This window comes from Plectropomus leopardus, chromosome 10, assembly GCF_008729295.1.
Source record: "Plectropomus leopardus isolate mb chromosome 10, YSFRI_Pleo_2.0, whole genome shotgun sequence".
NCBI lineage: Eukaryota > Metazoa > Chordata > Actinopteri > Perciformes > Serranidae > Plectropomus > Plectropomus leopardus.
The window spans coordinates 34,198,106-34,220,629 of NC_056472.1; the positions used below are offsets into that span (position 1 = coordinate 34,198,106).

The 22,524-nt window shown below is 39.6% G+C and overlaps 2 protein-coding genes across 2 annotated transcripts in view; both read left to right on the forward strand.

The window, feature by feature from the left end:
• Positions 1-1,316: 1,316 nt before the first annotated feature.
• Positions 1,317-18,387, forward strand: lcp1 (lymphocyte cytosolic protein 1 (L-plastin)). The gene is made up of 15 exons (XM_042495236.1): positions 1,317-1,400; positions 7,212-7,293; positions 7,921-8,069; positions 8,915-9,038; positions 9,530-9,662; positions 10,808-10,889; positions 11,802-11,967; positions 12,696-12,838; positions 13,744-13,839; positions 14,695-14,890; positions 15,755-15,833; positions 16,233-16,347; positions 16,723-16,856; positions 17,098-17,218; positions 18,238-18,387. The coding sequence occupies exons 2-15, from the start codon at positions 7,227-7,229 to the stop codon at positions 18,364-18,366; spliced, it is 1,734 nt and encodes a 577-aa protein (XP_042351170.1). The 5' UTR covers positions 1,317-1,400; positions 7,212-7,226; the 3' UTR covers positions 18,367-18,387.
• A 1,363-nt stretch (positions 18,388-19,750) lies between these two features.
• LOC121948665 (TGF-beta receptor type-2-like) overlaps positions 19,751-22,524 on the forward strand; it is a 12,202-nt gene continuing 9,428 nt past the window's right edge. The window contains exon 1 of the mRNA XM_042494065.1: positions 19,751-19,814. Coding sequence (XP_042349999.1) covers positions 19,751-19,814 — 64 coding nt within the window. The remainder of the gene's footprint in view (positions 19,815-22,524) is intronic.

Consider the following 22,524-nt stretch of genomic DNA (forward strand, 5'->3'; position numbering starts at 1 on the left):
GGACATTTTCCGGGAAACCGGGAGCGGAAGCGTTAAAGAGTTTGTGGATTTACGTAAACAAACACAGACGGAGGTTTGACAGGTGAGATGTACTTCTGCTGTTGTAGTTTTATTACTTGTAGCAGGTATCTTGTAGGCGGATGAAGTACTACACAGCGTGTATTTTACGTTTTTACGTCATTACACGTTTCTGATTGTTACAGTATCCGGACAAAAGTATGTGGACACCCCTGTCCATATACTGAAGTGCATTTTTTAATTTTTCTGTCTATTTTTCATTGTTCGGGGTTCATACGGTCATGGAAAACCCAGAAAACTCGTGGTATTTACAAATAGCAATTTCCAGGCCTTGACAGTTTTGGAAGGGGCATGAAATGTTATTCCTCAAATCTGTGCATTAACACATGATGTGTTCAAGGACCAACGATAATTTCAGTTTTTACAGTTTCTGGCTGTGATATAAGAGGCCGTTTTTTGAGTTTAAAGACAAGTTTAGGACATTTCTAGGATTTTGTGATGTCACAAAGATTTTAGGACATTTCCAGGATTATAGGATGTGTCTAAAATCTTGTACATTTTTTAGGATTTTTAGTACATTTCATGATTTTTTGTCATTTCTTGGATTTGCGACGCTTCATGATTTTTTGGATATTTCTAGGGTTTTAGGACTTTTTAAAAATATTTTAGGACATTTCTAGGATTGTTGGATGTTTGTAGGGTTTTAGGATTTTTTTTTATTTTTGAACATTTCTAGGATTTTAAGGTTGTTTCTAGGATTTTCGGACTTCAGTGTCATCAGTGTCTCAGCTCTGTCGGGGGTGTGGGGGATCCTCCTCTGGCTCTTTTTTTGATCAACAAGCTCTATTTTGATGCTGTTTTATGTCTCTGACACCTTATGGAGACCAAAAGGACAAAAACTATTCAGTGTGAATCACTTTATTTTTTTTTAATGATTTAGAAAATGTTTGGGGGGCCACCCGGCAGCCTGTCAGGGGCCAGATTTGAGCCGCGGGCCGTAAGTTGAGTATCACTGCTTCGTATTAACTGACAGTTGATGAGGTTTGTGAGCGTGCTCTCTGTCTGTCTCTGCCTTGTTTATGATGAGACACTAAAAATGAACTTTTCTAGATTGTCCTCTGGCGCTCTGAAAATGTAAAACTGGTCTCTAACACCCAGAATCCCGCACTGGGGGTCACCTTGACTCTCCTTCAGCGTGCATCGCCATATAAAGACAAAACGCCTTTGATTCCTGTTTCTGAAGTGTTGCATGTCACTTCCTTCCTCGTAGATTTGAATAGACGCGTTGTCGGCGGTGACTCAGTGCACTGCCTGTCAAGCAGTGAGCAGCACAGCAGCCAGACGCAGCAGAGACCCAGCAGCCGCCTCGCCTCACCTCTCAGGTAACTGCACACGACATCAGACGGCCTCGCGTCCACGCAGGTGCTCCTGAAGGCCTCACGGTGCGTTCAAAGACTCTAGAAAAGATTTCTGTTCGATTCAGTGTGTTTGCAAAGGCAGAAGAGATCAGAGGAGGAAGCCGCGAGTCTGTAATCCCATGATTTTGCAAGTGAATGTATTTTCATAACGCGGACCTCGGCCGTCCGTCTCTGCGCTCCAGGTTTGTGCGCACAAATAGTCCAAATTCTTAAACAAAGACCACAGCAGCAGCTAAAATTTCAACCTGCATCGCCTACGTTTTGATATCTTTGCACGTTTGACACAGAAACAGTTTCAAAGCGTTTTAAAGAGCTGAAACTGCAGCCAGCAGTTGGAGGCAGAGTGAGGCCTTCAGGGGGAGGAAGCAGAAGTTAAACCAGTGCAGTGAGCCGAGGAGGAAGTTTGTGGTTAGCTTCACTTCAACTGCAGAAAAATCCCTCCGCCAACAGCTCAGCTCGCTGAGCATCCTCAGGTTCTTCTTTATTTCTTAGATTTAGTTCAGAAAAGTGAGACACGTGTGAGGCTGATGAGGCTCTGCACATGCAAATCTGCTGCACGCTCACACACACACACACACACACACACACACACACACACACACACACGCCACGCTGCTCACACACACACACACACACACACCACGCTGCTCACACACACTCCTGTTTAATTGTCTCATTTTGATTGCAGAGGTGCAAAGTAATCAAGTACATTTACTCAAATACTGCACTCAGGTGCAGTTTTCTGCTTCGTCATTCAAACGTTGTTTCTTTAAGAAATCAAACGTTGTAAACAGTTTTATACTTTCTGGTACTTGATGCTTCAGCTTCACACACTTCAGACAGAAATATGAACCTTTTCCCTCCACATTAATCTGACAGCTGCAGGTTATAGTTACTACTGTCGATAAGTCATCTATAATACTTAACCCTTTGAAACCAGAGCAACTGTGGTTTGATGAAAACATGAGGAGAAGACAGAGAGCAACTTAACAAGACATGTCCGAAAAACAGCAACACATTAGTAAAAAAATACAAGAAAATAATCTGAAAAGTAGCAAATAAACCAAATAAAGTGAGTGTAAAAAACAACCAAACAAAAAAATATATGAATATATGAAAAATAAAAATTTTGTCCCAACAACCCCCCCCCCCCATTTTGTGTCCCATTTTTTGTATGAACCTCAAAGATATTCATCTTAAAGTGATTTAAAAAAGAAAGGGAAAAAAAGCATATTCTCACATTTGAGAACTTGAGAAACGCTGAAACCAACTATTTTTTTGTATTTTTAATTTTTACCCAGCGTATGAAACAGTTCATCAGTTAGTGAATATTTTTTGTGAAATCAGATCAAAGGAGAATCTGTTTTTTTAAACAGAAAACTTTACATTTTATTTTGCAAGTTGCATTTCCAACAGAAGACTTCCTGTTTCGTTGTAGCTGCGTATGATTTTGGAGGTTTGTTCCCAGTAAAAGCTGGCATGCTGTGTGCGACAGTTTCTTTTTTTAATTAATTAACCAGTGTGTGTTTAAAATGTACCAAAAATGTAAAAATGTAAATCTAAAATTTTCCCAAGTCGACTTCAAAAGTGTTATTTTTATAACTCAGTCATATCCAGTTTATAGTGATTAAAAAAACAACAATACTAGAAAAAAGCAGCAAGTTTGAGAAACAAGAACAAACGGCTGTTTTTGTCTTTTCTGATGAATTTGTAAAACAGATAATCATTTAATTGTTTATAGAGCTGCAACCATGAATCCATTAAAGAACAAAACAGATGCAGCTAAAAGGAAAGAAACTGTCTGCGGCTCATCAATGAGCCGAAAAAACGCCTTCACTTCCCGAAAAGTCATTCAACAGTCTAAAAGTTAAAATGAGTCGAGCTCCTCTGACTGAAAGTTTCTGATGCTTTCACATTGGAGGTGAGATTTTTTTATTAACCCCTTGAAGACTGTTTGGTGCATTTTAGGTGCTTGTCATTTTTTGATAATTTTGTCTGTGTTCATGCATCCGGCATACATGTCGGTAAAACTGTTTATTTTAGTTTTATCTGTGAGTTTCCAGCTCAGCTCCGACAGTGAGTCTAAAATATCAGGTTTTTGGCCTTTAAATGCTAAAAACCTGATATTTAAAGGGTTAAATTCTGAAAATTAATACATACTTGATATTTATGATTAGGATCGATGTTGGTTAAATAAATAAATAAATAAATAATATTAATGTATGATATTTTTTCATAGCTTGTTTTTAAAAACTGCATATTGTGTGCAGAGTGATACGAGTGTGTGTGATATTAAATTGGGCCCTAAAGGGTTAATCTTTTCTTTTTTTTTCTGACATTCTTTTTTTTTTTTAAAAAAAAAAAAGCCCCAAATAATTGGGTAACATTAAAAAATACAATATTAATAATAATTTACAGAATGCCTCTTGCATTAACATCACCAAATAAACACGCTTTATGTACAATAATTACTTGAAAAATGGAATAAAATTCCCCCTAACCTTAAATATTCAACCTGGGAACATGTTTTTGGCTACTGTTGAAACTCTTTCCAAGTGTCGTGAAAAAGTTTTATAAAGGCTTAAATCTCACTTGCCCTAAGATGCAGAAACGCTTCTTAAATTTAGATTAAATAAAGTTCCTGTGAGAACCGAATAACCATATAAAAGCCTCCCTCTGCACAGAACCACGTATATAATCACCTTTCGCTGCGATGTTTGATGTGTCTGATATGTAAATAGTCACTAAAACAGCAGAAACATTGATATTAATTCTGAAGTCATTTAAATAATACCTGCTGCTGAAAAGAGTTAATGAAGGAAGTTGAGAAATAAAGTAGAAGTGCAGCGGTTTAAATGTCACACTGAGTCATTTCACTACAAAGAGCTCAAACTGAAGACGAGTTTCAAACTGCTGCCGCGTTTATTTCAGTTCTGCGTCTGCAGCGCCGGCAGAAAACAGCGGCTCCACTCTGCAGACAGCCGGCGCCACATTTACACTGCGAAGCTGCAAAAACACCAAATATCTCTTAAAAGCCATTTGCACACATGAAATCCTCTCAGCTGCTGTAGTTTGATCTGCAGTCTGATGCATGAAAACATTTCCGATGAGACGTCTGAAATCAGATACATTTTATCAGCAAGGATCCGACAGCGAAGGCCGAGCTGAGCAGGAAGCTGTCGACTTGTGATAAATCCTCCGTCCTCTCAGCCGACGAGCTGCTGCAACAGTTCACTGAATTTCAAAGGAGGAAACAACAGAAATGCGTCAGATTTCAGTGCAGGTGGCAAATGGACGATGAGGTTCAGTCATTTCATTCGATTCAGTTTCAAATAAAAGTGCAACGATTTGATGGTTGACAGAAAAAAAAGAATCTGTTTTTGTATATGTTTTTTGGCAAAGTTTCCAAAAATGTCTTTGGTTTCGGTTTCTCAGTTGAGCTGATGGGATCGATGTGATCTTATCGTCAGTGTCTGCAGCTGCACATGTTTGACAAAATAAAACGTTTAATCTGCTCAGTAACACATCGACGTTTCACTCTGTTCCCTTCTTGGATTTTATTTGACTCTGAATTTGTCATTTTGACTATTTTCCACCTGATGAGGTCATTTTGACCATATTTGGCATATGGAGGAAATACATGCTATTTCCACTAGGTGACCTGTCACAGTCAATGTAGCTGCTGATCACTGACATATCCCAGACTGTCAGCAGCTACACTCACACACTGACATATCCCAGACTGTCAGCAGCTACACTCACACACTGACATATCCCAGACTGTCAGCAGCTACACTCACACACTGACAGATCCCAGACTGTCAGCAGCTACGCTCACACACTGAGGAGGAGGAGACTCAACATCAGTCATTTTTGTGTTTTTTTCCATCTGAAAACATAGTGGCATCGAGACAAAAACCTGGCATTTAAAGGGTTTAAATTCTGAAAATTACTGAGTATTTGATATTTATGATTAGGACTGATGCTGGTTAAAAAATAAAGTTGTGAAAATAGGAAATACAATTAATGTATAATATTTTTTAGAGCTTTACTTTGAAAAGCACATTTTGAGCGATGTGTGTGGGATATTAAAGCGGGGCCTTAAGGGTTAAACAGTGATATTTACCGCTGTTTTTTCCGCTGCGGTTGTTTGTTCTTCGGTAAAGCTTCTTGCTGTCTGAATCAGTTGAGAATGAACATGTTTGAGTTCAATGATCTTTCAGTCGGTTGGAGAGCGATGCAAATGTGATAAAGACATCGAGAAATCAGGGAATCACCAAAGGCTCCACGATACCTTCGTCACTAAAGAAAATGATCACGATACTTTAATTAACGACACGATATTATCACAATATTTCAGTCAGGATACAATATCATTGTGATTTTTTGTTGCTACATATATTATGATTTATTCCGAGTTATTTTTCAACTGTAGATTATGTCTTAGAGGACAACAAGATTTTCACTCTTGTTTTAGGGGTCGACCAATATCGTGTTTTTCAGGGTCAATACCGATTATTTGTAGTTAATGAGACTGATAAATGATGTTTAGACCTGATCTGCATTTACACTGAAACTGAAAATATTTCTGTCTAAATTTAGAATTTGTAATATTACAAATTTCCCTCGACCCGTCCCATAACTATTGTTTTTATACAGCAAATTTATTTTACCAAATATTTGTTGTAAGAAATGATGAATTCGTTTTTAACATCTGCCGGCTGGTTAATGTTCAGTGACGATTTTCCAGAGAAGAAAGCGTTTTGTTTGTGGTGCAGAGGTGTGTGAGATGGACGGAGGCTGAAGAAACCGCAGGACCGACGTTCACGTCCTGAGTTCTGTGTGAAGAGTTTTAGAGTTTTAAGCAACGAAGGCACTTTTTCCAGTTTGGGAAAGATCGTGGTTTTATTTAAATATTTCTTTTGAAAGAAAAACTGGATTTAGGTGAAATTTTGTTTCTGGCCAAACAAAATTTCTAAAAGACAAAAAAATTGAATGAGCAGCACAGACCTCTCAGTATGTTACGTGTGTGATGTAAGAATGTCTGAATGACTTCACAGGGTGTGTGTCCTCTCGTCACGTGTCACCGTCAGGAAGTCGACCGCTCGTCTGCAGAGTTAAAGTCAGTCCTTTTCTTTGTGGTTTAAAGTGGAAAACAAACAACCAGCCTTTTTTTAACGTCCTCCTCCATCTTCACATTTAACGCCGACACCACCAAAAAAGGATCTGCACACACACACACACACACACACTAACACACACACACACACACACACACACTAACACACACACACTAACACACACACACACACACACACACAGAGTGAATCATCACAGACTGAAATAAAGCGGACTCGTACATGAGATCACTTACTTCTCTGAATCGCTTCACTCTTCCTCATCGGTGAAACACGATTAAATGCAGTTCAATTAAAAACACATAATGTACAAAATTAAAACTATAAACAGTTTTTAAAACCTCTGATCGTCTCTTTATGAGCTTTAAAGGAAGAGTCCAACATTTTTGCCGTCTTGTGGAGATGAAAACACCAAACATGAAAGCTGCAGGCAGAAGTTTATTAGCTTTAAATAAAATCTGTCAGCAAACAAAATCTAGCCAGCGCGTCCCTGCGGCCAGCGCGTCCCGGCGGCCAGCGCGTCCCTGCGGCCAGCGCGTCCCGCGGCCAGCGCGTCCCGCGGCCAGCGCGTCCCGCGGCCAGCGCGTCCTGCAGGCTCTGACTTTACATTTAAGGATGTTTTTGTGTTCTGTGTCAGTTTCAGGTTCCAAATATGGCCGCCACAACGCCGATCTCTGCCGAGGAGCTGGAGGAACTCCGAGAAGCTTTTGCCAAAATTGGTAAGAGAGCCAACGATGTCATTTCCTCTTTTGTTTTTGATTCAACCTGAGAGCAGAGCAGCAGAAACATTCAAAAAACATTTCTGATTTTCACCAGTTTATACTATTACAATTCCAAAGAAGTTGTGACTTTGTGTAAAACACAAATGAAATGAGCAAATCCTTTTTTTTTTCTTCATCATTTATTTGCACAATTAAAATCAAAACAGCAAAACAACAACATAGAAGCAGATTGTGCAGGTCATACATTTTGAATACATTTTGATTTTTTTTTTAAATATTTAAAAAAATTCTTTGAACATATTGTGTGATTTGTTTTTCTTACATTTTTTGGTGATTTTTAAAGAAAAGGTTTTCTTTTCAGTTGTTTTAAAATTGTTAATTGGTGATTTGAAAGGAGACATTTTGGCTATTGTGTGGCTTTTTGTGTGATTTTTTTTTTTAAACTTTTGGTGAAATTTCCAGAAAACATTTTGATATTTTCTGAAATCTCCAGGTCTGAAAGGGTTAAAAGTTGTGCTCAGTGTATTCAGTTAAGCTCCACACTGCAGGTGTCCTGTATGAAAGTGGCGTGAAGGTTTTGTCCTCTGTCCCCCGTGTGTGACCTCTAACCCCTCTGTCCTCCAGATGTGGACAACAACGGCTTCATCAGTAAAGACGAGCTGACGGAGCTTTTCAAAGCCGCTAACTTGGCGCTGCCGGGCTACAAGGTCCGAGAGATCGTCCAGGAGCTGACCCAGACCAGCGACCAGCTCACCTTTGACGAGTTCACTCAGGTGAGCCTGCAGGTCAAAGGTCACATGGACTCATACACAGGCAGGATGAAGCTGTTTCCTCCAAATTAAAAGACTTTCTGACGTAACTCAGAAATCTACTGAAAGATAGACAGTATATAAAAACACACACAAAAAAATAAACTATGAACAAATGAATAAAATGTTAAAAATCAATAAATACGAAGTCAATAAAATTAAAGAAACAACCATAAATAAAATGTTGCAAAACTATAACTTGCAACAATAAAATGCTGAAAATCATTGAATATGTAGTACAAGACAAAAAGTTACAACAGTAAAAATATTAAAAATAAAGAAAGTCAATAATCAAAAACAATTAACAAAAAATGCCATTTTGCAGGACAAAAAAATTGCAACAATGAAATTTAAAAAATATAAAGTCAATAAAATGAAAAAGAACAAAAAAACAGTTTTGCAGGACTTAAAAATACAACAATAATTTTTTTTAAAAATCATTAAAAAAATAACTTTAATAAACTAAAAATAGCAGGGATTAAAAATAATCCAAAAAAAAACTGATAATTAAAACATATTTGCATTACTCTGGCTGCTTGGGTGGTGGGAGGGGGTGTGTGGTGTTTTTGTGGGTTTTTCTAACTTCTAATGGACAGTTTAAGCGTGAAAGGGGGAGAAAGAGAGAGAGGGGGCGACGTGCAGCAAAGGGTCGAGGCCGGAATCGAACCCGCGGCCGCTGTGGCGAGGATATAACCTCTGTACATGGGGCGCCGCTCTGTCCACTGAGCCACCAGGCGCCCGTGCCCCATTTTTTTAAAACCGTCTTTGACGTGAGAAGATGACACTTTCTGTCTCGTTTGTTCCTCCAGGTGGTCCACGGACTGAAGAGCAGCGAGGTGGCGAAGACCTTCAGGAAGGCGATCAATAAGAAGGAGGGAATCTGTAACGTGGCGGGAACCTCAGAGCAGTCGGGCACTCAGCACTCGTACTCCGGTAAAACCGTTTCCTTCATATTCGGCGTCTGATGAGTCCACGTTTCAAAGCGTTGGTGATTTTTAAGGAATGCATTTTGGCATTTTTTTTGTTTGTTTCTAAAATACTTATAGTGATTCCTTTTTTCTTTAAACACTTTTAGTGAATTTTTGGAAAATTTCTTTAAAATTTATGGCAGTTTTTAACAAAAAACATTTTCCCTTTTTCCTTAGATATTTTTTTTCTTTTCTTTTTTTTCTATTTTTTTGTTTTCACAATTTTTTAAAGACAGCATGTCGCCGGTTTGGACAGCATGTTTTCTTTTAAATAAAAAAAAGAGACTTTTTCTTCAAAAGGTTTTTCAGGAATACATTTAGTCGTTTTTTTGTTTCTTAAATACTTTTTGCCGATTAAAAAAAAAAAAACGTTTTTAATTTGTTTTTTGAACATTTTTTTTTTTTTTTATCTTATTTTCGTCTGTGTGATCTGACGTGAGGTTTCTCCGCCTGCAGAGGAGGAGAAGGTGGCCTTTGTGAACTGGATCAACAAAGCTCTGGAGAAGGATGCCGACTGTAAACACGTCCTGCCGATGGACCCCAACAGCAACGACCTGTTCACCGCCATGGGAGACGGCATCGTCCTCTGGTACCAGAGTTACACGTCTCAGTAGAGAAACAGTTTGACATTTTGGAAACGGTCATTCCCACGGTCATGGAAAACCTGGAAAACTGTAACCAGGCCGGCAAGTGCTGCAGACACAATCTTTGTGTTTACGCGGACACGAATTCGCTGTTTCATTTCTGAGTTTGAGCCTGTAAACGGCAGATTCTGCTGAAGAGAAACCAGAATCTGCTCACGGACTCTGAAAGAAAAAAGACGTCTTTACAGAAAAACCCGATTTCTCTGTGCTCCAAATTCTGAATATGAGAATAACCAGAATCAACCTCATAAACAGGTTATTCATGTCCATGTGAAAGCCGTCTGTGCGGCGAATTCTTGAAAAATCATGGAAAAGTTTGACATTTTTTTCCATGACAATCCGTTTGAGCTTGGTGAAAATCTGTTTGTTTTTTTCTAATTTTGTCTCTTGCCGTCATTTTAAATGCGAATGTTCGATGTTTTAGGCTCTCTTTGGTCTGACTTTACAGTCGATTTAATATTTTTGAATTAGCCAATTTTTGTTGAACAAAACAAGACATTTAAGAAACCTGGAGCGAGTATTTCAGCCTTTGAATTCGAGTAAATTGGTGTGATTTCTTTCAAACATGAAAAAAGGCAATGAGCAACTTAGTAATACATCTCTTTCAAATTGCAAGAAATGAGCGGATTTAGATTTTTTTTAAAGAGAGCTAAAGAAAAATTACCATGGCAAACAGCACGGAAAAAAACTATAATTATCATAATTACATTTGTAAAATTATGTCACATTATTATTATAAGTTTTTAAAGGATTTTTTCAAGGTCAAGTCTGTGTTTTTAACTTTATTTTAATTTATTTTATTTTATTCTTTTTCTCAGTGTAATTTTCTTTTACTTTCTACAAATTTCTTGCTAATTTTCAGTCACTTCTCTTGTTGCTTGTTGTGTTTTTTTCATGAAAGAAATCAAGCCAGTTTGCTCAGGTTTTAAAGGGTTAATGAAGAGCGTGAGCAGACGTGCGAGTCGGTGTGAACGCGTGACTCTCGGAGACAAAGAGACGACGTGTGATTCCCAAAATGTCAGAGTGTTCCTGTAAAGCTGTGCTTCACCGTGTGAACGCGTCCTAACAGTTAAATGTTCTCTGTCGTTAGTAAGATGATCAACCTTTCTGTCCCCGACACCATCGACGAGAGGACCATCAACAAGAAGAAGCTCACGCCGTTCACCATCCAGGTGAGACAGGAAGTCACGTGACGTCAGAGCCACAAAAACTGGACTGTAAAATCCCGTAAACGTGTTCGTCCCTCTGAAATCTGAGTCGCACAAACACGCTCAGAAAATTGGACAGGAAGTCGAGTTATTTAACCGGACTCGGCGTTCTGAGCGCGCTCCTTGTCGCCCGCCGGCCTCCCTCTGTGGTTAGGGACTGTCTGTTATTTATGAGGGGGGCGGGGCTGTGTTAAAAACAACATACGCACTGAGGAGGGACGTGAGTTTTCATTTTGGCTTTGGTGAAGAAAACAAACCCGCGAGCCAGCGGGTTTGAGAAGCGTGTTTTTTTGTTTTTCTTTAACTATTTTGGCGATTTTTAAACCGAACTTTAGATTTGGGTGATTTTTTTTGTTTAGGAAAACAGAATTTGATTTTTTTTGTTTTTTTGCTATTTTGTACAAAACTTAAAATTTGGGATGATTTTTTTTCTTTTCTCTCCATTTATTCTTTCTCTTCTTTTAGGAAAGCGGGTTTGGATTGCCTGTTTTCATTAACAGTTTTTGGCAATTTTACTTTTTATTTTGTGACGTTTCTTAACTTAAAATTTTAGGCAATCTTTTCTAAAATCTTTTTTAAAAGGCATGTTTTCTTTAAAAAAAATGCCAAAATGACACCATTTATTAGCTAAAAAGGGGTTGAAGCTGTGAAACTTCGTCCATGATGTTTGGGAACTGCCGGTATTTTTTGTCACAGATAATTACAATCGGACCCAAAAAAAAGGGCAGATTCAGCTGAACTTTGCGCCGTGTTTGTTCTGTAACATCGTGAAGACAAATATCAGGTGAATCGGACCGTGAGGCGGAGCAGGCAGCCGCCGCAGCGATGCACGGCTCTTTGTGTTTACATCCTGCCTCGTGTCGTTGCGTCCGACAGGAGAACCTGAATCTGGCTCTGAACTCGGCGTCGGCCATCGGCTGCCACGTGGTGAACATCGGAGCCGAGGACCTGAAGGAAGGCAGGCAGCACCTGGTCCTCGGTCTGCTGTGGCAGGTCATCAAGATCGGACTGTTCGCCGACATCGAGCTGAGCAAGAACGAAGGTCAGTCCGTGTGTGTGTGTGTGTGTGTGTGTGTGTGTGTGTGTGTGTGTGTGTGTGTGTGTGTGTGTGTGAGAGCATCAGCAGCTCTCATCATGACATCACAGTTCAACATTTTGTCACGTCGATGCTTTTGTGCAGAGATTATTATTTATTTTTTATCTTTTTTTTAACTTTTCTTTTATTTAACATAAATATAACATTAAAAACACGACACAGAGGAAATGTTCACAGTGAGTTTACATACTTAGCATATTTTTGGTCTTTTCACATCCATCTTCAGCATTACTAAGTACATATTCAGTGGTAGTATTACTTCTCAGAAAGTACTTTTAATTCGACAAACCTCCAACTTTGCTGTTTACAGTCTAAAGAGAAAAGTCGCACGAGAAGCTGAAAACCAGAACTGAAGCACAAAGAGACGAAACGCCGTCTCGTCTTGTCTCGTTCTCACACAGAAGTTTAGTTCTCAAAGTGCAGATCCTCATATTGGTTTGAATATGTGTGCGTGCGAGTGTGTGTGTCTGTGTGTTTGTGTGTGCGTGTGCGTGTGTGTGTCTGTGTGTTTGTGTGTGCGTGCGTGTGTGTGTCTGTGTGTTTGTGTGTGTCTGTGTGTTTGTGTGTGCGTGCGTGTGTGTGTGCGCGTGTGTGTGTCTGTGTGTGTGTGTGCGTGCGTGCGTGTGTGTGTTGTGTGTGTGTGTGTGTGTGTGCGTGCGTGTGTGTGTGTGCAGCTCTGGTGGCTCTGCTGCGTGACGGAGAGAGTCTGGAGGATCTGATGAAACTTTCCCCCGAGGAGCTGCTGCTGCGTTGGGCCAACTATCACCTGGAGGAGGCCGGCTGCACCAAAATCAACAACTTCAGCTCCGACATCAAGGTGAGTGCACGCACACACACACACACACACACACACACACACACAAACACAGAGTGAAATCATCACAGACTGAAATAAATGCTCTGAGTCATGTGATCACTCTGCCTCATAAACAGAAAACATGATTCAATGCAAATAAATTCAAACACATAAAAATTGAAACTATAAACAGTTTCTAAACCTCTGACTCAAGGCAGAGACAGACAGAGAGCACGCTCACAAACCTCATCAACTGTCAGTTAATACGAAGCAGTGATACTCAACTTACGGCCCGCGGCTCAAATCTGGCCCCTGACAGGCTGCCGGGTGGCCCCCCAAACATTTTCTAAATCATTAAAAAAAAATAAAGTGATTCACACTGTGAAAAGTTTTTGTCCTTTTAGTCTCCATAAGGTGTCAGAGACATAAAACAGCATCAAAATAGAGCTTGTTGATCAAAAAAAGAGCCGGAGGAGGATCCCCCACACCCCCACAGAGGACACAGAATCCTAAATCCAGAATCCTAGCAATGTCTTGAAATCCTACAAAAAGTCCTAGAAATGTCCTAAAGCTCTAGAAATAACCTTAAAATCTGAGAAATGTCCTAAAATCCTAGAAATGTCATGAAATCCTTGAAACATCTCAAAATGATAAAATCTAAAAAAATGTCTTAAAATTGCTAAAATGTCCTAAAATCATGAATTCAAAGAGGTGCAGCTCATCTCTGCTGCAGGACACACACCAGGACAGGTGCACTGTGGGTAATTATGATTAGGACTGATGTTGGTTAAAAAACAGCGATAACGAGTGTGTGTGATATTGAGGCGGGCCCTAAGGGGTTAAATACGTTTTTATTTCTTCTGTTCGAGGTCAGATCTCTTGAATCTGCAGTCGTTTCCAAACTTTTTTTGTGTGTGTTTTTCAGGGACTCCAAGGCGTACTACAACCTGCTGAACCAGGTGGCCCCCAAAGGAGACGAGGAGGGCGTCCCCCCGATCGCCATCGACATATCAGGACTGCGGGTGAGACACTCGCACGTCGCCGGCAGTCACATCGTCGGCCGACGCGCCGTATAAAAACTGATGCAGCCAAAAACATTCTCCCAAAACTGAAGCTCTCTGTTTGACATTTTCTCTGAGTTGCCAGAGCTTCCAGAAATAACCACATTTTAGGGAAATCTGGATTTAACGCAGAAAAGACCGAACACCTGGAATATTCTTTAGTTTTGAGTAAATGTCACGATGTCTCTCTCGTGTGGAGCTGAAACATGACGAGAGAAAACACATAAAATACTTTCAATACTTTTTCATGATTAATCCAACAAATACTTAGTCAAATATACTAAATATGATATTTTTATGGTCAGATTTACATAACAATTAATTTACCCGCAAGTAAATGTAAAAAAAAAAATTTAAATTTTTTTTTTTTCTAAAAACAAACAAAAGCAAATTCTAATAACTGTATATTTTAAATAATAGCGTTATAGTCTATTAGTCTTTCCATGTCACTGCTGTCATGATATTAATATTGAAATTATAATATTATTAATAAATAATAATAATAAATATATAAAATAATAATTTACAATAGTAAGAATTTTATCACTTTTATAAAGTCATATATTATTATTATTATTGATATGGAGATATAATTATTGAGTTTAATTAATGATCTCATCAGGTCAGTTGAAATATTGTATTATAAAAGTGTATCAAACTCACAGAAACGTAGCCAATAAATTCGTTTCGTCGACGCTCTGAGACAAACATTAAGTGTGTGTCACAGAAATAAAGTTCAGCGTTCATTTAAAGCGTTCTGATGAGACGTGTGGACTGACCTGAAGCTGAGACGTCGTCCTCGTGGTCTCTCTGCAGGAGAAGGAGGACCTGAAGCGAGCCGAGCTCATGCTGGATCAGGCCGACCGGCTCGGCTGCAGACAGTTCGTCATGCCGACAGACGTCGTCCGCGGAAACCCAAAACTGAACCTGGCTTTCGTTGCCAATCTGTTCAACAAGTACCCGGCTCTGAAGAAACCCGAGAACCAGGACATCGACTGGAGCGCCATCGAAGGTAAATCAGACTTTGTCCTCTCTCTCCGCTCGCCTCCGTCACTGTTTAAGTGTCCGTGTGAAGGTCAAAGGTCAGGGTCTGATGGAACAAGAACAAACAGAACAGCCTTTTTTCCTGTTATATCTTTATTAATTTTTGAAATAACTCCATAAAAGTTGTCAAAAAGTATTGATGAAGGAATGTGTGTGTGTCGTCTTTTTAATGAGGGGTCACTGTGTTAAAACAGCGTTGTGAATTTTTGTGCATTATGTCCTATTTTGTATTTTAATGTTGTTTTATCTCATGATTTTGTACGCCTGCAGTTCGTTTTTATTTATTTATTTTTTTTATCGCATCCCATTTGAGATTACAACACAATACAAAGCAAGTGTTATCTTCAGGTTTTTACAGATACCAGCAAAAAAACATACATTAAATAAATGTGAGAGAAATATATATAAATTACCAATGTTCTAGCAAAAAAATCATTAAAAAAATCCAAATCTGCAGTTTATGTTGATTAAGAGCTTTTTTTCTCATCTCTCATGCTTCATCCAGATAACGAGCTCATCTAAATACTTCATACGACAATAACCACCTTAATCTTTGAGCATCATCCGTATGTTTCAAATCTGTATCTGATTTTATGTTACGAAACAAGCAGAAACAAAATGAAAGTAGTTTCCTGTCAAACAACGAACACAACAAATCTGCTTTTTTTTTAAATTCATAAACTGTTCAGATTCATCCGTCAGTGGAAAAAACAGATCTCAGCTGCACACAGGGATCTCTGATCTTTATTAAATCAGTGGCCTACTCTCTCTTGTAAAAGAGATCTTTTTAAAATAAAATTAAAACAAAGAAAACTTCCTGTTGATGTTTCAGGTGAGACGAGGGAGGAGCGGACCTTCAGGAACTGGATGAACTCTCTGGGGGTCAATCCTCGGGTCAACCACCTCTACGCGTAACGCTCTTCTTCTTCTTCCTCCCTGTTTTTAAATCTGCTTCACATTTCATATCTTCAAAAGCAGATGGAGTTTAATAATTGTCCTGATGGTGGCGCTGCAGGACAGCTCATGTGATTTGGTGATTTTTGAAGAAAAAATGCCCTCCGGATCCACAGCCGAGGGTTTGGAGGACATGTTTTTCTTTTTCTTTTTTTTCTTAAAAAGATTCAAGGAAAAAAAAGGCAGAATGTTTTCCTGAAAAATCCACCAAAAATTTAAAGGACAAAAATTGTCAAAATGTTGTCTCCAAATTTTGACAAAAATGTTTTTGTGTAAAAAACTGCCAAAATAGAGCTGCAGAAGGTCCATGTGATGTAAACTCTGTGTGTGTGTGTGTGTGTGTGTGTGTGTTACAGAGACATCGACGACGCTCTGGTGATCTTCCAGTTGTACGAGAAGATTAAGGTGCCGGTGGACTGGGACAAAGTCAACAAGCCCCCCTACCCCAAACTGGGCAGCAACATGAAGAAAGTACGACTGAAACATTAATTAATTTAATTTATTTATTTAATAGGAAGAATGTGAATTAACAAAGTACAGACAGACTGCAGGAGCTGATGTTTCCCTCAGAGAGATTATAGTTGATGCTCAGCACCTGTAGGAGGGGCCAAAGGGGTCGGGTGCGATGTGAGCTGGGCGTCGGTCGAAGGCGGGGGCCTTGGCGGTCTGATCCGATCCAATAGTTGGTGACTGCTATTACGTTTGTGGGAAATTTATGACGTTTGTGGGATAATTACCTTAAGCCTGCAGATTTGTTTCACCTTTTGGGTTTATTACGTTCGTGGGTGTCACAGACCCCCTCCGGTAAAAACACATTCAAATATCTGAACTTCCTGTCTGTTCCAGCTGGAGAACTGTAACTACGCCGTCGAGCTGGGAAAGACGAAGGCCAAATTCTCTCTGGTGGGAATCGCAGGTCAGGACCTGAACGCAGGGAATCGAACCCTCACCCTCGCTCTGCTCTGGCAGCTCATGAGGAGGTAACAACACGTCTTTGTATTTTCGGAGAGGTAAAGAGAGTAATTGCTCTGCTTCATTGTCCAAAAAAACTCCTTTAAAGGAATACTCTGCCAAAAATTTATATACCGAGAGTCAGATTTGGAGCTCAGTTTCAGAAGTATCTGCACGTCTTTAAAAACCGTGAATTAAAGAGACCTTGGAAGGCATCTGAAGAAGCTTTTATTTTGAAACCCGTCCCCCGGCTGCTGTCTGTTTCCTCAGATACACCCTGAACATCCTGGAGGACCTCGGCGATGGGCAGAAAGTGAACGACGACACCATCGTGTCCTGGGTGAACGACACGCTCACACAGGCCGGAAAACCCACCATCTCCAGCTTCAAGGTAACATTCGTTCTTCATTCAGGCAATATCTAGGCCCTGGAAAACTTTTGGAAAACTAAACATACCCTGAAGTTTAATAGAATAAAACATGATGTGTTCAAGGACAGTTGGAAATGTGAAAATCAAACGATAATTCCTGTTTTTACAGTTTCCTGCTTATAAATTGTCATTTTTCGTTGATTTTTAAAGAAAACATAGCCTTTTCCTTTAAATATTGCCAAAAAAAAGAAGAAAAGAAGAAAAAAAAGCCTCATTTATTTTTGCTTGAAATATCAACTTTTTTTTTTTGAATCGCCAAAAAAATTTAATGAAAAAGAAGAAGGCCAATATTTTTAAAAGTAAAAATGGCTACTAAACCTCAAATTTCTAAAAAAGGAAAATTGCCTAAATGTTTTCTTTAAAAATCACCAATTTGTTTTTTATTTATTGATTTTTTCTAATAGCTAAAAGTGTGAAAATCAGTAGTCATTTCAGAGACTGTATGGTCTTCAAAATTTGCCTCAAAGTCATGGAAGCATTAACTTCAGTCATGAAAATTTGTCATTAAAATGTGTTTTACAGATATATTTTACAATCATTTTGTTGTTAATTATAAGCTCACATTATTTGGGATTTTTCAGTGTTTTCTTTTTTAGTTAAGCGCTTTTTTCTGTGCCAAAGTCCTGGCTCCAAAATGTAAGAATTTGCAAAATGTTTTGTAATGTTTTAAGGATTTTGTTGCCTAGAAATGATGTAATATGGTGTCAATAAACTGTCCACAACTGAAGCCGTGTACAAAACCAAATACAGAAGTTTGAAGGTTTTATAAACCACTATATTTTTAAAAACTGCCAGGAAAAAATATCCTATGTATTAGATCAGATGTTCAATTATGACCTGAATTTTTTAAAGTATTTATATCATGTTTTAGGTCATACAGGCAAAAAGAATGCCCACCACATCTTAATGAAGTCCCAATAAATGTGTACTTTTTGCTTTAAGGAGCAGTTTGACTGTAAGCAGTATTTTTGTGTGTGTAGGACGGATCGATCAGCAGCAGTATGCCGGTTCTGGACCTGATCGATGCCATCCAGCCGGGATCCATCAGATACGACCTGCTGAAGACAGAAGACCTGACTGAAGAAGAGAAGCTCAACAACGCAAAGTAAGAACACATTTATTTGGTTATTATTTCACAAAATTGACCTCTTGGAGAACTAAAGAGAGCCACACACAGAGAGGGCCAGAGAAAACCCGGTCAGAGTGCAAACTTTGCAAAAATGTCACAGTACAGTACGTCATAAACTTTTTCAAAAAAAGGTCATAGTATATAGTAAGTGGTATTTCACGTGAAACCATCTAATCCGAGACATGTTGTGTTATCAAAAACACTATTAAAATTTAATAGAGAAGAGAATAAAACACTATATACACCCTGTCTATGTGTATACTGTGCAATTAAAACATGAAACATTTTATGAATATAAATTTATGAAATAAAATGCCAAGAAATTCACAAGTTAGGAATACTTCGAAGACCTCCTCAATCCCACCGACACGCCTTCCGGTGAGGAAGCAGGGCCTGGGGACTCGGGGGTGGGTGGGCTGAGGTTGCCAAGGTGGTCAAAAAGCTCCTTGCTGGCAGGGCCCCAGGGGTGGATGAGGTCCGCCCAGAGTTCCTTAAGGCCCTGGATGTTGTGGGGCTGTCGTGGTTGACACGACTCTGCAACATTGCGTGGACATCGGGGACAGTGCCTCTGGACTAGCAGATTCGGGTGGTGGTCCCTCTTTTTAAGAAGAGGGACCGGAGGGTGTGTTCCAACTATAGGGGGATCACACTCTTCAGTCTCCCTGGTAAGGTCTATTCAGGGGTACTGGAGATGAGGGTCCGCCCGGATAGTCAAACCTTGGATCCAGAAGGAGCAATGCGGTTTTCGTCCTGGTCGTGGAACTGTGGACCAGCTCTGGACCCTTGGCAGGATCCTTGAGGGTGCATGGGAGTTTGCCCAACCAGTCCACATGTGCTTTGTGGACTTGGAGAAGGCATTCGACCATGTCCCTCGGGGAGTCCTGTGGGGGGTTTTCCGGGAGTATGGAGTATCAGACCCCCTGATACAGGCTGTCCGTTCCCTGTACGACCAGTGCCGGAGCTTGGTCCGCATTGCCGGCAGTAAGTCGGACTTGTTTCCAGTGAGGGTTGGACTCCGCCAGGGCTGCCCTTTGTCACCGATTCTGTTCATAACTTTTATGGACAGAATTTCTAGGCGCAGCCAGGGTGTTGAGGGGGTCCGGTTTGGTGACCTCAGGATGGGGTCGCTGCTTGTTGCAGATGATGTGGTCCTGTTGGCTTCATCGCGCCGTGACCTTCAGCTCTCACTGGATCGGTTCACAGCCAAGTGTGAAGTGGCCGGGATGTGAATCAGCACCTCCGAATCCAAGGTCATGGTTTTCAGCTGGAAAAGGGTGCAGTGCCCCCTCCGGATTGGGGAGGAGATCCTGCCCCAAGTGGACGAGTTTAAGTACCTCGGGGTCTTGTTCACGAGTGAGGGAAGGATGGAGCAGGAGATCGAGAGGTGGATCAGTGCAGCGTCTGCAGTGATGCGCACTCGATTTACTGGTCGATCTTCGTTCCTACCCTCACCTATGGTCACGAGCTTTGGGTAGTGACCGAAAGAACAAGATCGCAGGAACAAGCAGCCGAAATGAGCTTCCTCCGTAGGGCGGCTGGGCTCTCCCTTCGAGAAATGGTGAAATGCTCAGTCATCCGGGAGGAGCTCGGAGTAGAGCCGCTGCTCCTCCGCATTGAGAAGATCCAGATGAGGTGGCTCGGGCATCTAATTAGGATGCCTCCCTAGTGAGGTCTTCAGGACACGTCCCACTGGTAGGAGGCCCCAGGGAAGACCCAGGACATGCTGGAGAGACTTTGTCTCTCAGCTGGCCTGGGAACGCCTCGGGATTCCCCAGGAAGAGCTGGATGAAGTGGCCGGGGAGAGGAAAGTCTGGATGGATGAATGGCATTTTTTGACATTTTTCGCATTATTGTGGTCTTGCTTTTTTGGTAATTTTTTTTAACATTCCACATTATGATGTTTATTGCACTTTTTGCATCATTCTATGCTATGGCTTGTCTCAACACGCTTTTTAATGCAGTTTTTTAGCCTTTTTCGGGAGATGTTATTTTTTGACATTTTTGCCATACTATAGCCTTGCTTTTTGGGTCAATTTTTTGACATGAAATATTTTATTGTTTTTGGCAGTTTTTTGAATCTTTCTATGCTATGGCGTGTCTCAACACGCTATTTAATGTAGTTTTACACTGTTTTCAACAGTTTTTGTAATATGTCCTTTTTAGACGTTTTTGCCATACTATAGCCTTGCTTTTTGTGTCATTTTTTAGACATGCCATATTTTATTGTTTTTGGCCATTTTTGAAACTTTCTATGCTATGGCGTGTCTAGAAACGCTATTTACTGCAGTTTTAAAATGTTTTCAGGGGTTTTTGTCATATGTCATTTTTTGACTTTTTTGCCATACTATAGCCTTGCTTTTTGGGTCCTACCCCCGCCGGATCGGGCCGCTTTTTGGGTCATATTTTAAACACTCTACATTTAGGTGTTTTCATTCGTTTTTGCAACTTTCTATGCTATGGCGTTTCTAGACACGGTAAATACTGGAGTTGTAAACTGTTTTCAGCAGTTTTTGGGACATGCCATTTTTTGACGTTTTTGCCATACTATAGCCTTGCTTCTTGGGTCATTTTTTAGACATGCCATATTTTATTTTTTTTTGGTCATTTTGGAAACTTTCTATGCTATGGTGTGTCTCAACACACTATTTAATGTAGTTTTACGTTGTTTTCAACAGTTTTTGAGATATGTTATTTTTTGACGTTTTTGCCATACTATAGCCTTGCTTTTTGGGTCATGTTTTCGACATGCCATATTTCATTGTTTTTGGTCGCTTTTGAAACTTTCTATGCCATGGTGTGTCTCAGCATTATATTTAATGTAGTTTTACATTGTTTTCAACAGTTTTTGAGATATGTCATTTTTTGACGTTTTTGCCATACTATAGCCTTGCTTTTTGGGTCATTTTTTCGACATGCCATATTTTATTGTTTTTGGCCGTTTTTGAAACTTTCTATGCCATGACATGTCTCAACACGCTATTTAATGTAGTTTTACACTGTCTTTAACAGTTTTTGGAACATGCCATTTTTTGACGTTTTTGCCATACTATAGCTTTGCTTCTAGGGTCATTTTTTGACATGCCATATTTTATTGTTTTTGGCCATTTTTGAAACTTTCTATGCTATGGCGTGTCTAGAAACGCTATTTACTGCAGTTTTAAACTGTTTTCAGGGGTTTTTGTCATATGTCATTTTTTGACGTTTTTGCCATACTATAGCCTTGCTTTTTGGGTTATTTTTTCGACATTAAATATTTTATCGTTTTTGGCAGTTTTTTAAAACTTTCTATGCTATGGCGTGTCTAGAAACGCTATTCACTGCAGCTTCAAACTGTTTTCAGGGATTTTTGTGATATGTCAATTTTTGCCATTTTTGCCATACTATAGCCTTGCTTCTTGGGTCATGTTTTCGACATGCCATATTTTATTGTTTTTGGTCATTTTGGAAACTTTCTATGCCATGGCGTGTCTCAGCATTATATTTAATGTAGTTTTACATTGTTTTCAACAGTTTTTGAGATATGTCATTTTTTGACGTTTTTGCCGTACTATAGCCTTGCTTCTAGGGTCATTTTTTTCGACATGCCGTATTTTATTGTTTTTGGTTGTTTTGGAAACTTTCTATACTATGGTGTGTCTCAACACGCGATTTAATAAAGTTTTACACTGTTTTCAACAGTTTTTGTGATGTCATTCTTGACGTTTTTGCCATACTATAGCCTTGCTTTTTGTGTCATTTTTTAGACATGCCATATTTTATTGTTTTTGGCAGTTTTTTTAAACTTTCTATGCTATGGCGTGTCTAGAAACGCTATTTACTGCAGTTTTAAACTGTTGTCAGGGGTTTTTGTGATATGTCATTGTTTGACGTTTTTGCCATACTATAGCCTTGCTTCAAGGTTATTTTTTCGACATGCCATATTTTATTGTTTTTGGCCGTTTTGGAAACTTTCTATGCTATGGCGTGTCTCAACACGCTATTTAATGTAGTTTTACATCATCTTCAGCAGTTTTTGGAACATGCCATTTTTTGACGTTTTTGCCATACTATAGCCTTGCTTCTAGGGTCATTTTTTCGACATGCCATATTTCATTGTTTTTGTCCGTTTTGGAAACTTTCTATGCTATGGCGTGTCTCA